Raw genomic sequence first — 16499 nt, 5'->3', positions numbered from 1 at the left:
AGCTAGATGATGTAAAGAAGAAAAACATAAGACTGATACGAGTCCACAAAAAAACAGAAGAAAGTACAATTGACATAAAAAAACTATTCACAGAAATAATAGTAGAAAACTTCCCAGACAGAGGTAGAGAATTGGACATACAGATAAGTGAGGCATATAGAACTCCAACTAGCCATGATCAAAAAAAATCTACACCTAGACACATAATGGTCAAGATGCCAGAAACCCAACAGAAGACCAAAATCCTAGAACAGTTAGAGAAAAGAAACAAATCATTTATAAAGGAAAGCCCATCAGAATCATGGCAGACTTCTCAACACAAACCCTCAAATCAAGGAGAGCCTGGAGTGAAGTATTTCAAGCCCTAAAAGAAAATAATGTCCAACCTAAAGTGTTGTATGCTGCAAAATTATCTTTGAAAATTGATGGGGAAATGAGATACTTCCACAACAAAGAACACCTGAGAAATTTCATGAACACCAAACCTGCAGTCCAAACAATTGCAAGCAATAGCCTAGAAAAAGACAATGAAGGTCACAGCTCCATGAGGCCCAACATAGGGAAGCCACCAGGCAAAGTAAGAAACTAAAGGGCAAGGGGAAAAAAATAAGAAATAAAAGAACCAACAATAGTAAAACATCATGACAAGGATGAGTCAATATCTATCAATTATATCTCTCAATGTTAATGGCCTCAATTCACCAATCAAAAGAAATAAACTAGCATAATGGATTAAAAAGGAAAATGCAACAATATGCTGCATACAAGAAACATACCTAATTCAAAAAGAAATTCATAGACTGAAAGTAAAAGGATGGAAAACAGTTCTCCATGTGACAGGATCCCAGAAAAAAGCAGGGGTAGCAATCATCTTTGCAGACAAAGTAGATTTTAAAGCAAAACTAATTAAGAGAGACAAAGAAGGTCACTACATCCTTGTGAAGGGAACAATCCAAGAGGAAGAGATGACAATCTTAAATATATATGCAGCAAAAATGAATGCCCCCAACTATACAAAACAAATATTAATGGACATGAAAAACCAAATAAGCACTAATACAGTTGTAGTGGAGGACCTCAATACCCCACTATCACAAATAGACAGATCATCTAGACAAAAAATAACAATGAAATTCTGGAACTGAACCAAGCCATTAAACAAATGGACTTAATGGATGTTTACAGAGCATCCCACTCCACAAAATCAGAATACACATTCTTTTCAGCTGCACACGGGTCATTCTCAAAAATAGACTACATTGTAACTCATAGGACATGTCTAAGTAAATGTAAAAGAATTGAAGTTACCCCCTGTATATTATCAGACCATACTGCAATAAAATTGGAGGTCAATAACATAAGAAACAACAAAACCTGGAAATTAAATAACACCCTCCTGAACAACTAATGGGTCACAGAGGAAATTGAAAAAGAAATTACACAGTTTCTACAAGAAAATGATAATGCCAGTACAACATACAAGAATCTATGGGACACAGTGAAAGCAGTTCTACATGGGAAATACACAGCAGTGAATGCCCATATTAGGAAAACAGATAGAACTCAGTTAAACAACCTAATGCAGAACGTCAATCTCCTAGAAAAAGAAGAGCATAACAAACTCAAAGCTCATACAAGAAAGGAAGTTATAAAGATCAGAGCAGAAATCTATGCAATGGAGACTAAGAGAACAGTACAAAAAATCAATGAATCAAAGAGTTGGTTTTTCAAAAGAACAAATAAAATAGATAAACCTTTGGCTAACCCTATCAAAAAAAAGGGAAGAAAAGACTCAAATCCATGCAATTAAGAAAAAAAAGGTGAAGTCACAACAGACCCAGCAGAAATCCAGAGCATCATCAATACCTACTTTGAGAACTTGTACTCTAATAAAATGGAAAACACAGAAGAAATGGACAGATTCCTAGATACATGCAAATTGCCAAATTTAAACAAAGAAGATATAGAAATTCTAAACATCCCAATTACAATTAGTGAAATTGAAAATGTAGTAAAAAATTTACCAACAAAGAAAAGCCTATGTCCTGATGGCTTCACTGCTGAACTATACAAGACATTTAGAGAAGAACTATTGCCAATACTCTTTAAACTCATCAAGGAAATTGAAAGGGAAGCAATACTTCCAATTCATTCCTGGAAGCAAGTATTACTTTGATTCCAAATCCAGGGAAAGACCCAACCCAAAAAGAGAACTACAGGCCAATCTCCCTAATGAACATAGATGCAAAAATCCTCAACAAGATACTGGCAAACAGAATTCAGAGGGTCATCAAGAAGATCATACACCCTGACCAAGTCGGATTTATCCCAGGGATGCAAGGATGGTTCAACATTCATAAATCAATTAATGTAATACACTATATCAATAGAGTCAAGGACAAAAACCATATGATCATCTCAATAGATGCAGAAAAGTCATTCGACAAAATGCAACACCCATTCATGGTAAAAATCCTACAGAATATTGGAATAGAAGGTCTTTATCTCACCCTGATTAAAGCTATCTATGAAAAACCAACAGCCAACATCATATTAACTGGTCAAAACCGGAAAACTTTCATGCTAAAACCAGGAACAAGACATGGATGCCCACTATCACCACTCCTGTTCAATATTGTTCTGGAAACATTAGCAACAGAAATTAGACAATAGAGAGAAAGAAATAAAAGGAATAAGGTAGGAAAGGAAGAAGTTAAACTGTCGTTATTTGCTGACTATATGATACTTTACATAGAAGACCCAAAAAACTCCACCAGAAGACTTCTAGACTTAATTGACAGATTCAGTAGAGTAGCTGGATACAAGGTCAACACTCAAAAAACAATAGCCTTCATGTACACAAATAACAGACTCACTGAGAGAGAAATTAGGGAAACAATTCCTTTTACAATAGCATCCCCCAAAAATGAAATATCTAGGAATCAGTCTAACAAAGGAAGCAAAAGACCTCTACACTGAAAACTACAGCACTCTGAAAAAGGAGATCGAGGAGGATATAAGAAAATGGAAAGACATCCCTTGTTCCTGGGTAGGAAGAACCAATATAATGAAAATGGCCATACTTCCAAAACTACTGTATAGATTTAATGCAATGCCAATTGAAATTCCAACAATATACTTCACAGAACTAGAGAAAACAATCCAAAAATTCATTTGGAGCCATAAGAGACCTAGAATAGCCAAAGCAATTCTAGGCAACAGAGACATGGCTGGGGGTATCACAATCCCCAACTTGAAACTATACTACAAAGCTACTGTGATAAAACAACATGATATTGGCAAAGAAACAGACCTGAGGATCGGTAGAATAGATTAGAAGATGCAGAAATAACTCCAGACATACTCAGCCACCTCATCTTTGACAAAGGAGCCAACCACTCTCATTGGGGGAAAGATAGCCTATTTAATAAATGGTGTTGGAAAAACTGGATTTCAACCTGCCAAAGATTAAAACTAGACCCATACTTATCACCATGCACTAAACTAAGATTTAAGTGGATTAGAGATCTAAATATTAAGACAGAAACACTAAACTTGCTGGAAGATATGTTAGGTAGAACTCTTGAAGTCATTGGTGTAGGAACAAAACCTCAGTAACACCGGAAGTAACACAAAGAATCAACAACTGGGATCTCATCTTATTAAAAACTTCTTCACTTCAAGAGAAACCACCAACAGAGCTAACAGACAAACTACAATGTGGGCAAAAATTTTTAGCAGCTGTACTTTAGACAAAGGACTACAATCTAGAATATAAAAAGAACTGAAAAAAATCAGGCCCCCCAAATTCAAAGACCCAAATCAAAAATGGGCATCTGAAATGAACAGACATTTCTTAGACAAAGAAGTAAAAGCAGCAAATAAATATATGAAAAAATGTTCAACATCACTGGTCATTGGAGAGATGCAGATGAAAACAACACTGAGATTCCACCTCACCCCAGAAATCCAATAACAAATGCTGGTGGGGGTGCGGGGAGAAAGGAACCCTTCTCCATTGTTGGTGGGAGTGTAGACTGGTGGAACCACTGTGGAAATCAGTATGGAGATACCTCAAAGAACTAGGGTTAGGAGTTCCATTTGACCCAGCTATTCCCCTGCTGTGTATCATCCCAAAAGAATTAAAAGCATCATACCACAGTGATATATGTGCACCCATGTATATAGTGGCACAGTTTGTAATAGCTCAAGTGCAGGAAAAGCTCAAGTGCCCATCAACTGGAAACTGGTTAAAGAAGATGTGTTTTTTTTACAAAATGGAGTACTGCTCAGCCATAAAGAATGAGATACTAGAGACATTTATAGCTAAATGGATGCATATTGAGGCCATACTGTTAACTGAAATAAATAGGACACACAGGTGTAAATACCAAATAGTTTCTCTAATGTGAGAAACTGAAAGTGTAATTAATTATTGAAATGATTAAATTGAATAATTGATAATTTGAAATAAGAAGAAAAGGTCCAAAGGAGTAGGGGTGGTGGGAATGGAAGGGGAAAGGAAAGAAGGGAAAAGAAAAATTATTAGAAAAGAAAAAAAATGGAAACGAAATGAAGTCTATGTAAATAGGGAAGGGTGGAGAGGGTGAAGGGTGCAGAAGAAGTGAGGAAAAAATAAGAACCAAGATACATCATGTACAAACACCCAATGATAAATGTAGACATATTGTGTACCTAAAATGTACCAATAAAAGAATTTAAGGAAAAAAAAATAAGGAAGTTCAAATCCAGCCTGGGCTACTTAGTGAGACCCTGTCTCTAAACAAATAAACAAATAAGTAAATATGTCAATGATGTGGGTAGAGTAACCCAGGGTTTGAACTCTAGTATTGAAAAGGGGAAAATTATTCCTAAAGTGATTTTTTGAATAAAGCTTTACTGAGAATATTAATTGTGCCTTGGCCATGTGTGAACTGCCACCATCCAGTTACAATATAATGTCCTACTTATAGACTATTGGAAGACCCTGTAGTCCAAACTCCCACTGAGTGCAGGGATTTCCTCTGTCTTCCTTGCACATTGGATGAGAGACGCTTCATTAGTTTGATGTAGGGAACAGGGAAAGGGGACGTTACTAGAACCTCTGCAGTAAGTCCTAGTCTTCTGTGAGCCACGGCAGCACAAGGCGAATTATAGGAAAGGTAGAAAAATGAGACTTTGAGAAGAAGCTGAGCTTTGGGTCTGATCAGTGCTGCTCTGGGCAGCAAAGACAAAAGCCCCCAGCTTACCACACCTTTTATTCAGTAATCAGTACATCCAGAGAAACAAATGTAACACATGACTTGCAGAGAGTTCAGTACATCGGCATAAACAAAGTGTAACAACAATCCAAGAACAATGAGGAACTGAGTAGATGAAGATTTTGTTCCTCCCAGGATGTCTTCAGCTGGTGTAATCTTGTCCTGGAGCATCACAGCATCATCGCATCACTGAGGTCTCCTTTGTGACTGGGAGCTAAAATGGAATTATGTCTCAAAATGCCATAGCTGGCCTGTAGGCAGGAGAACTAGGCCTAATCAAGTGGTTTTCCCCTAAAATTATGTAGCATTGCTCCCAGCAGTTTGACAGTTTTAAAACAATGTTGTTGATGTTTTCAGGAGTAAATCCAAACTTTTTAAGATAAAAAAAATACTGAGAAATTCAGGATTTAAAAACAAGTGGAAAGACTGGACACCAGCTTGCTCAGCCTCCCCTTCACTTCCTTCTACTGCCCTTCAGCCACATTCATGGAAAACCCGGAGCACAGTTTTGAAACCTCTTCTCACGTTGGCAACCGCTTGTTGACTTGTGCACTTAGACTGAGCATTATACTGTGGCCAGCAGCTTATAGATAATTTAAATTTGGTGCCATGAGTTCACTTTAGTTTCAGTGTTTCAGCAGAAAGGTAATTTCAGAATTAGAGTTATTTTTCCAATTATCGTCCCTATGATAACCTATTTATTTCTGAATGTTAGAGGTGAGAAAACCATTTGTTCTTATTGTAAGAATTGGGTCTGAGTTTCACATCTCTTCCACAGGAATTTACCAATCATGAATTCTTCAAGCAGAAAGACCTGACTGATACGATGTCTTGTTGAAAACTCTAGGGTCTGAACTGATAAAACTGAAGGACCCTAGTTAGCAAAACAAACTCCATACTGCTGCTTGACCCACCTGCCTGCCCTTTAGATGAACTCAGAAGGAGGAAGCTTAAAAACCTCCTCCCCTTAAAAGGTCCCTTTAGAAATAACAATTAATCAACTATTGTTTTACAAATGTTCTAATGGCAAAACGGTCCACTTCTGTACCTTTCGCTTGCTTTGCTAGTTCTATCCCATAGAGGGGCCTAGAAACTGTTGGCCTCAAAGGTATATAAAACATGTGTGTCTTCCCCCAGTCGGGGCTCGAGTCCGATGCTTGGCTTGGGTCCCGGGAGGTAATAAACTCCTGTGTGGATTTAATATCGGTCTCTGGTTGGTTCTGTCTCGCTGGGTCTAACAAAAACAATTCAGAAATGTTTAAAATAAAATGAGAGAAATGGATTTCATGTACTTGAGACATCCTTGAACCACATATATTTTGATTTTTAAATAGATTTTAGTTTTTAGAAGAGTTTTAGGTTCACAGTAAAATTGAATGGAAAGTACAGAAAGTTCTCATAGAACCCTTGGCCCTACCCAGGCACAACCTCCCCACTATGGACATCCTGCACCTCAGTGTCACATTTATTACAATCCCTGAACTCACGTGGACTCATAATTCTCACCCAAAATCCATAGTTTACATTAGGATTAACTCTTGCTGATGTAAATTCCATAGGTTTGGACAATTATATAAAGACCTGTATCGACCCTCATGGTATCACACAAAACTTTATCACTGCTATAAATATCCTCTGTGCTCCTTCTTTCTATCTGAACATGACTCAGGTTAACTCTTCTTCAAATCATTGTTCAGCTTTTTCATTTCATTTGAAAAGTCCTTTCTTCTACTTTTAAATACTTATTTATTCCACACCAGAGAGGTTTATCTCAAATCCTACTTTCCCCTAACTCCCACTAAAGTTGATTAACCATTCGAACTCCTTTGTTCCCTCAGCCCCTTCTTTAACAGGTATTCATTACACATTCTCTAATTGTTGATGCATACTTAACACTGTTTCAGCTCTTGTAACTTTTCGTTTGTAGAGGCCTGATGTCTACTGTTAGATTCTGAGGTTTTTGAGGACTATTATGTTGTCTTCTTATTCCCTAATAGCGTCCGAGAGATTGCCTGATATCGTTCCAGTTTAGTCTTTGATGGAGTTATTCAATGAAATGTAACGACTTCTTGGAGCCAAGAGTCATATCTGCCCTAAGCTGCCATATTCATAGAAGAAAAGATTTCAGAATGATTGTCCTAGTTGGTGCAATTTTAAAATAGTGTTAGGGGCCATTTAGTAGAGGAACAAAATGAAAGTAAAAAGACATAAAATACTTTGTTACAGAGGTTGTATATCAACTTGGTGACAAAATCACTTCACTGTGTATGGAAAGTATTATCAATCATGCCCAAAATATTAAGAATAATGTCTTTCAAAAGATTATAAGCACCACTGGAAAGTTTTCATCTTTCTTACAAAATTGAAAAGTATTAAGGTTGAGTGTGCTTTTATATTTTTTAGAAAATATTTGTTAAAAACTTACCAAATCCAAAACACAGACATGATTCCTAATGAAACAATGAAATGGTGAAATAACAATGTATTAGTAACATTTTGAATTATTATTTAGAAGGCTTTTTGATTTTGACAATTTGTGAACTTTTAGGAATATTTTTAAATGCTCTTTTAAACTACTGATTTTAATTTGTTAATTAAAAAAATACTTGAAGTGACTTTTTACCCTGTATTTAACCTCAGGATCTCCTGCACCGTCTTTACTGATTATTCTCAATGTGAAACTCTCTGTTTTTGTGTTCATTCTGGTCATTGTGGGATTTGCTTTCTCCTGAAAGATGAATACTTGCAGGTAGGAACTAAAGACTAAAATGATAATATTTGTTGGAAAACATCATTGTAAGACATTAATCCAGCATATGCTGGGAAAAGCTAGACAAGCTTCACAGCACACTGTATTTGTTCCTTCAGTGCTTTCTTTGATATCAGGCTTTGTGAATAATGCCAAAAAACCTACAGACCTGGGACAAGAGCTTCTGCTTCCCTGCAGTTTTGACCTAGGAAGTTCCTAGCTGAGCCTATTCCTTCAGAATTCAGTGGGAGAAATGAAGCTGTGGGACTTCTCCAAGCATTTATATCCAGTTTCTCTTCCTCTGAGAGTTTATGTTCATTTCTGCTTAATTATATATTTTATGTTTTTCCTAGAGAATGAAAAAAAGCTGGAAGTCTTTTTTTTTTTTTTTTTTTGCACCAGGGATTGAACTCAGAACCTTGGGCTTGCAAGGCAGGTGGCAGAACCACTGAGCTAAATCCCCAGCCCTGGAAGTCAATTTTGACTTGGTAAAACATGACAAGAAAGCAGCCATTTGCAATAAACTTTCATGTTTAAAGTCTAGCTTAATTGCTGCCAACACTCTTCAAACCTTAGTGTTTATGAGGATCAATGTAATTGCTGGCAAAGCCTGTTTCAACCTCTTGAAACAGTGGATGCACCCTTGCCGTCATAAATGCTCAAGGATGACTTATCTACTCTCTGATTTCCCTTAGTGAGCTCTTATTAGCAAAAATAAAACAACATTGCTTCTCAGCTTAAAGAGGAAGATGCTTCAGCAACAGAACACTAACAGTGCTGGGTAGTTTTACTATGCTCCTCTGGTCATTTGCCTAAGGAACTGCCAGCAAAGACAATGCTGCAGATGCCAGATACCCTTACCTTTTACAGATCCAGTGTCTCAATTTCCCTTATTGTCTACAGTATAACTTGCAGAGATTGAGGTCTTAAAGAGTAAGATATTGGTAAAACCTGAGTATCTTTCAGGGGTATTGTAAATCGAGATCTTATCTCCACTTGGTATAGATGATAACCCTACAGTAAAAAAACATCTTTTAATTTAAATGGAACAGCTCTTATGTGAAGTTGCAAGTGATCTGGGCTACTTTTATTTTCAGTAAAACTCTAGGGGAGAAAATGAATGCACAATACTAGAGGATACTGTACGATTATGGTAGTCTAATTGGTTGGGGCTTTCATCCTAGCTTCTTGGTTGCACACTGCAAAAGTTTGATTCTTATTCATGTCACACTCCAGTGTTGTTGGTGGGGGCAGACAGGGGAGAGAGAGAGGTGTTTCTATAAGCTGTCATTTTATCTTTTTCATCCCGTGACTACTCTTCCCTTCTCAGCATATTCTCTATTCAGTTGGTGAATAGGAAAGAGGATTTTATGTGGGAGGATTTTATGGCTCAGCCCTGGAGTAGCAATCACTTTTGCTCACATTTGATTGGCTCGTCCTCAGTCATATATATGGTCATATCAACTTGAGTGGTGCTTGGAAAATATAGTTTGGCTGTTTTGAGGGGAAAAGGAATCAGGCAGGATGCACATCTAACCAATCTGTTCCTAAAGAACAGGATAAGTACTAAAGTTAACACCTACTCTATTAGTTACTTAATGAGTCAAGAAATAAATTAGTGAATAATATCATATGTATAAGTTCTTGTATCTCTTTTTTATTACAATTTCTTTGTGTTTAAAACAAGACATAGATAGGGCCGGGGATTTAGCTCAGTGGTTTCACCGCATGCTGTGCAAGTGCAAGGACTGGAGTTCAATCCCCGGTACCAAAAACCAACCAAACAAACAAACAAGACATAGAAAGGAAAGAAGTCTAGTAATATAATTCTGTCTAAGACTGAGACAGAGATTGGTCACATGGCTTTCTCTTACAGCAAAGGATTATATTCATAATTAAATCTTCGCTGCTTTCTCTACTCATGTAATATTTCAGTTGACTTCAAAGTTTTTTTGATAAACAGAATACATGTTTACCCATCCCATGTAATTTGCTTTGAACAGTGAAATGAGGCAGAAGTGGCAGTGTATACATTTTGAGTGTGGATCTCAAGAGGTCCTGTATGCTTCTGTTTGCTACTCCATAAACCTATGCTACCCTTAGCTTCTAGAGAATGAGAATCATAGAGAACACAGCTGAGTCATCTCAGTCCAACTTCCCCAACTCTCATCGAAGCCAGCATAGATGATCCAATAGTCAGTCATCCTCAGTTATGTAAGAAAGCTTGGTTAAGATTATCAGACCTGACATCTTCTGATCCCAGACATATGAGGATTATTACCATCTAGATTCTGTGGTTGCTTCTTATACAGCATTATTGTGGCATGAGGTAACCAATATGTTGCTTACTGGCATAACTCAAATTTTATTTATTTGTGGGGATGTACAAAGGCATTTGTTGGTTTCCATTGCAGCTAAGTATAACCATCAGTTTTGGAAAATGAGATACAAACATAAATCTTGTATGATATTTTCAGAAAATCTTCTTAAAGAGAAAGAAAAGAATCTCTTTTGCTTCCTCCTTATTTCCGGTGTGATGAGTGAAACTCCAGCAGCCAATTTGAGCCATGGGTAACATTGAGGATGGCAGCTACTCACTAAGATGGAGAGAAGGAAAAATAGAAGGACCCCGGGCCTGATGATCATGGAGTTTCCTTGCCAACCCTACACTATTTACCTATTGGTTTTGTCTGAGGGAGAATAAACCATTTTGTTCCTGTCACTGCTGTTTTGGATTTTTTTTCTACATGTTGCTGAACTTAATCCTAATTGATACAAATACTTAATTGGCCAATTTGAAGGTGTGCTGTCAACTTTACAACAACAGGTTGTGTTCTACTCATCTGCATGTTTTGGGCTCTTTTTGCTCTTGCTTAGAGGTAATGAAACAGACATAATTTCAGAAGCTAGGCATCATAAATACAAGAGTTATCTCTATAATAATTACAGAAGATTTTTTGTTCATTCAAGTTCAAGGCAAGCTGTGGGTTTGTGGTGGGAAAGGACTTGGGAATCTTGGGGTGTGCAAAGATCATCCAGTAGCCAGCCAGCCAATCCCTAGACATGTAAGGACATGTCTGCATTGCAGGATTAGGAAGATGAAGATACAGTTGTGGGCTCTTAGAGAGGATATGAGTAGGAAAAAGAACTGAGATCTATTATGCTTTATGGACTTTATTGTATTAATTCTTTTTTCTTTCTTTTGGGTACAGGGGATTGAACCCAGGTCCTTGCTCGTACTAGGCAATTGCTCTACCACGGAGCTACATCCTCAGCCCTGTTGTAAGTTTTGAGACAGGATCTCACTAAGTAACCTAGGCTGGTCTGGAACTTGAGATCCTCTTCCCCCAACTGTCCCATGTAGCTGAGATTACAGGTGTGGGCCTCCTCAACTGACTTAATTATTGTTTCACTGAATGAACTCCATTCATTAGTGGGTGAGATTTATATGAATTCATCACCCTTCTCTGTCCCGTTCTCATATCCATGGTTTTCTGGATGACATTAAATTGGAAGAATAAAAAAGCTATAGCTACTCTCCCCTAATACCTATCTTGTTATACTTACATACACATGGAAGAAAAAACCAATTATTTTAATATTTTGAACTTACATATGGGTACACATATATGTGCATAAGAAATCAATTATGTCTCAAACTGAGGAAAATTGGGAACAACTTTCATCAAAACACATTTGAGAACCACTAGGTGGTGCTTCAACTTAATTCTTTTAGCATTTTAAAGCCAGTTAAAATCTACTTTACCTCAGGCAGAGAAATCCTGCACTTTTTCTTTAATTTTTCAATATAACAACTCTACCATTTACTAATTCTTTTGGTCTTCATGGGTGGTTTTGGAGCAATTACACAAGGAAGGGGAAATAGTTTAACAAATTAAGAAGAGGGCTGGGGATTTAGCTCAGTGGTTCCGCCACCTGCCTCGAAAGCACAAGGTCCTGAGTTCAATCCCTGGTACCAAAAAAAAAAACCCAACAAAACAGATTAAGAAGAGAAAAAATTTTCCATTCCTAAACTTGTACTACTCTTTGCATTTAATTGTAGTAGAAACCATTTACCAAATGAGATAGGAGAGAATGTAAGGATATCTTCATGACTACACTAAGATTAGTACTCATTTCTTCTCTGGAGAGTTGAGATCACTTGATTATTAAAAGGCAGATTGTTGGGCCAGGGATTTAGCTCAGTGTTTTCACCGCCTGCTGTGCAAGCGCAAGGACCTGAGTTTGATCCCTGGTACAAAAAAAAGCAGATTGCTTGTAATTGTTAATGGCTTCAGATTTTTTTGAGCTACAGTTACAATTTTCCATCCTTTTTCACTTTCTAGGCTTTCCTCCATCATGTGTTAGAGGCATACATGGTATTCTAAAACTGGAAAGAAGCTACAGATAAATGAGATTAATTTCCTCATTTCAAAAAGAGGAAATTGAGACTCTCAGATTTAAACAGCCATTGGGTGTGACTAAGAAGCCAGATGGTCTACTTTGCTTGCTTCTAAGAGAAAGGCAGCTATCCTGAGGTCAATGCCAGGCAATGCACTTCCAGAGGATAGAGACTGATAATCTTCTCCTTGGACTCTACTGAGGACCAAGAGCCCCATATGTTTCTTCTCTTATCTAATTGGCCCAGGCCACGTGACAATTTTCTATCTAATTTCTGGCAAAGAAACATGATGCTCAGGTTGATTATGCCTTTTTCTAGAGCTGGAGCAAACTAAGATTAAAACACTTGTCTGGCAGGAGAGGAGTGAGTGGAGACCTGAACAAAATTGGGGCTTTGTGAAGGCAGAACTGGAGAAAGTGTGTGAAGTCTTGCTGAAGGAGATTATGATAGTCAAATTGAGCTTTATATGATGCTTTTAAGAACCCTTTCAGTGGACAGGGGAGGAAAGAAAGGCAGATCAAATAGAGAAGACAACCTGGGCGAAAGAAGAGAGGTATGTCAAGATGGGTTTCTCTCAGGGCAAGTGGAAAGCTGTATCATCTCCACACACAAATCTTAAATCTCTTGAAGTCATCTGGGGATAGAAGATAGTTATTCTGTTATGAACGCCAGGAGGGTTTTGCAGATCCAGCAAATCTTGATGAATTTATCATGTTCTCTGAACATAATGTCCAAATCTTATGACTGATTCACTCATGATCAAACAAAAGGCCAAGAACATTGGTTTATACACAGTAGAGAACCAGAGCAAGTCTGGGAGAGGCAGTTGGTCTGAGGGATCATGGGACTCACTTTCTGAGTTTGATGAAGCTGGAAAAGTTGAGAAATTTCTTATTCTAGTTTTCGCTCATGAAATAGGGAAATATTTCTTGCTTAATTCAGCTGAAGAGTTTGAAGATAATCTTTATGTTCATAAGTGACCTTGTGAAAAGTATTTTAGAAACACAATTTTGTTATTCCACTTACCTGATTTCATATTCCTCTCATGCACATACATATATAGTAAAATTTTTTGAATGGGTTCTTCCCTAAGACTTCTCACCTGTGTGAGACACATGGCCCACACATGTATACCACAGGCAAAGATCCTATTTCCAGTGTGCTTATCCTCTCCTCAGCCCTCACATATTGAGAAGAGAGCTCTTCAGAGGCACATCAAACAAATCAGTGTCTTACACAGTAGAGGGAGGGCATAGAGTGAGGCAAGAGAATTTATAACTTTAGAGGAAGAGAAAAAACATTCACAAGCTCATAGGAAAAGTAAATGTAACGTGATATACTAAAACAAGAGGAATTATGAAGCTCAACTAAATGTTATGACTTATAGAGAAAGAGAAATGAATCACTTTGCAAATTGTAGCTATGATTTGCCTGTTAGTAATAATGGGGTCCTTCTAAGAAAACAAAGCTTTGTGTGAGAGACTAGTCAGTTACTGTTGCTCTTTGACATGATGGAAATGCTGGAGTGCATCACACCTTTTCAGTTTCTCTTTGTTATTCTTCTGAAAACAGAGAGCAAGAGGCCTATGGTGGAGGATGGTGTGTGGCTACTACAATTCTGAAGGGCATCTTTTCTGCCATTCAATGTCCTGGGGTTCCTTGGGGTTCTCAGAACCTAGAGAGGAGGTGATTTCCTCCTTCATGAGTGCTGTGTGGCATGCCATGTTATTGGGAAGACTATCCTGGTGTGCTGCTGTCAAGCTTTCCAATGGATGTGAACACATTTTTAGGCTTGACCAAGGCTTGTGGGAGCTAGGAGCCAGGCCAGATTAAGTGTTTTGGGTCTCATTATAAGAACTTACAATTTATGTGTTTACAAAAAATTCCTCCATTCTCAATTCTAAGGCTTTTGGCCCAAGGATACCATCTGTGACATAACACTTGAAAAAACAAAACAAAACACTCTGCCATAGATCTCCATGTATCCCATGTAATGGGAAATTTTAATATCATTTATAAGACACTGAAAACCAAGGAGAAGCCGAAGATAGCTCTAAGAAGCTACAATCAACGTCTTGGGACTAGAAAGAATGATTAAACAACTAGCATTCCAACAAGAAGCATCTATCTTTTGTCATTCTCCCCACAGCAACATAAAATGAGCAGAGGAAGGCTGCCATGTCACTGAGTTTGAAGAAGGTCAGCTATTGGTAACATTTTCCACCATTCTTTTGCAACTCAGACCCAAGTTCTGTTACTCTTCACCTGCCTAGCGGAAGATGGTGTCTGTGATGCAGCCTGAGGTGGCCTATCTTTGTCCACCATTACCTATCACAGGCCTGGATCCTAGAGAATGATTAAATGGCAGAACCTGAGGGGGATCTGGATATGAAATCTCACCCCTATGTCAAAATGGACTTGGGTTTTAAAATTTTAAAATTTTATTTTATTTTTCCTTTTTTTTCAGATTCCTATCCCAAACATGCTTTTTTTGGCAGCCTCCCCAGAGGGCTATGAAGCCATAGAGCATAAATTGTCCCACTCTTACCACTGCAGGATGGTAAAACTGACATAAGACTTGCAAATCACAACAGTTCTTTGGCTGTAAGGGCTCTGGCTGGGCAAAATCCAGCAGATCCTCAGGCATTATGCACACACACCACACTCAGACACACACACACACACACACACACACACACACACACACACTGGATTGGCTGTGTAGCAACTGTCTTCAGCTGTCATCAAGCATGGGGTTGAGACTTCCTTTGTCCCACCACTCCCAATTTTTATTTAACTTCTTATAGTCAAGTGTTCTTTTTTTTTCTTTTTTTTCTTCAAGAGCTTTAAAGGTTTTATTGTTACAAATCACAGCTGGTGAACACCAACCCTTCACCTGAAGAGCCCACACTCCAACTTGGGCCCAGAGTGCTGGTAAAGAAGAGTTGCTCCCAGGAAGGGGGTGGCACAGTAGGAACCCGCAAGGTCCAAAGTCCAGGATGGAGAGGGCTCAGAGCCAGATGGCCTCAGCCAGAGCAGCCCTGGCAGCCGCAGTGTGTGCACTCGATGATGCAACCCACTTCCAGCTTGCTTTTGGGAACCCAGCAAATGCAGTTTGTCCCAGAACTAGTGTCCCGAGTCTGAATGCATTGCAGGCAGCACAAGTTCTCATACCCCTTCTTTTTCCACTTTGCAATCAGGTTTTTGTCTGTGTAGCCTTCTTTAATACAGTATTCATAGAGTTCTCTGCTTATGGCTTTCTGCTTGTAAAAGAGGTCAAAGATATAGCGGGTTTTCTGGTGGTGGATTCTGAAGATGGGCCGCAGAGACTCCACTTTCCTCTTTCCCTCATGAGGTTCTTTTCTGTTTCAGCTTCTCTCATCTTTTGATCCAATTCATCCAGTGTTGGTTCAATCAACTCCCAGCCATCTGGGGGAGCTTTCTGGCTTCTTTTGACTTTAAGCATTTTTTTCCCTTACAAGATAATTTGCAGAGATCAAAAGCCTGAGCACCTAGGGCCTTCGCTTCTCTACAGGCTGCTTCCGCCCCTTCAGGTCTCTGTGGGATGAGGCCCGCCAAGTATCCTTTTCTTAGTGACTTCTGTTTCAAAGAGACTAGAAAGTGTTGAATTTATTACCATATTTTTTTATTTATGGGTAAAATGATTAAGATAGGTGCACTCTACCATTTTAAGGTGGTCTCTCACTGTGCTCCTTTTATTCTTATACTGTATTTGCACCCACTGTCCAACTTTTCCAGAAATTTTGCTCTAGCTCTTTCTAGCTATTCTCAGCCTCTGCCTCTGCTATTCCCCCTAAGATGGAGCATTCTACTCTCACTCTTGCCATCTCTTCAGTGCGGTTGTGTCTCTGATACCCTTCTGGAGGCCTTGCTCTGCATGAGGCATGGCCCCTCCATAGAACTTAAAAAATAGATGTTTTGTGGTTTATTAAGGCCCTTGACTGTGCTTGCTTTGGCAGCACATATACTAAAATATATTAGGGCCCTAGACTTCACAAGTATTTATGTACTTTGTCTCCAAATCTAAATTCTGGAATCGACAAGGACAGATGCCACATGTCACTTA

At 38.4% G+C, this 16499-nt stretch overlaps 1 protein-coding gene and 1 pseudogene across 2 annotated transcripts in view; one reads left to right on the top strand and one right to left on the bottom strand.

The window, feature by feature from the left end:
• Positions 1-10732, top strand: part of LOC101698660 (cell surface glycoprotein CD200 receptor 1) — a 29576-nt gene extending 18844 nt beyond the window's left edge. The window contains exons 5-6 of one of the 2 annotated variants that reach the window (XM_087215463.1): positions 7902-8010; positions 10488-10732. In XM_087215463.1, coding sequence (XP_087071589.1) covers positions 7902-7993 — 92 coding nt within the window. In that variant the 3' untranslated portion in view covers positions 7994-8010; positions 10488-10732. The remainder of the gene's footprint in view (positions 1-7901; positions 8011-10487) is intronic. The other variant, XM_087215457.1, reaches the window with a different exon arrangement.
• A 4645-nt stretch (positions 10733-15377) lies between these two features.
• Positions 15378-15904, bottom strand: LOC101724934 (protein BUD31 homolog pseudogene; annotated as a pseudogene).
• Between the last annotated feature and the right edge of the window lie 595 nt (positions 15905-16499).

The sequence above is a fragment of the Heterocephalus glaber genome, unplaced genomic scaffold (genome assembly GCF_053883595.1).
Source record: "Heterocephalus glaber isolate CG9 unplaced genomic scaffold, H.glaber_assembly_v1.0 deba00000122, whole genome shotgun sequence".
In the NCBI taxonomy this organism is placed as follows: domain Eukaryota; kingdom Metazoa; phylum Chordata; class Mammalia; order Rodentia; family Bathyergidae; genus Heterocephalus; species Heterocephalus glaber.
The sequence above is the reverse complement of the archived record's forward strand: the minus strand, read 5'-3'. Positions and strand labels throughout refer to the sequence as shown.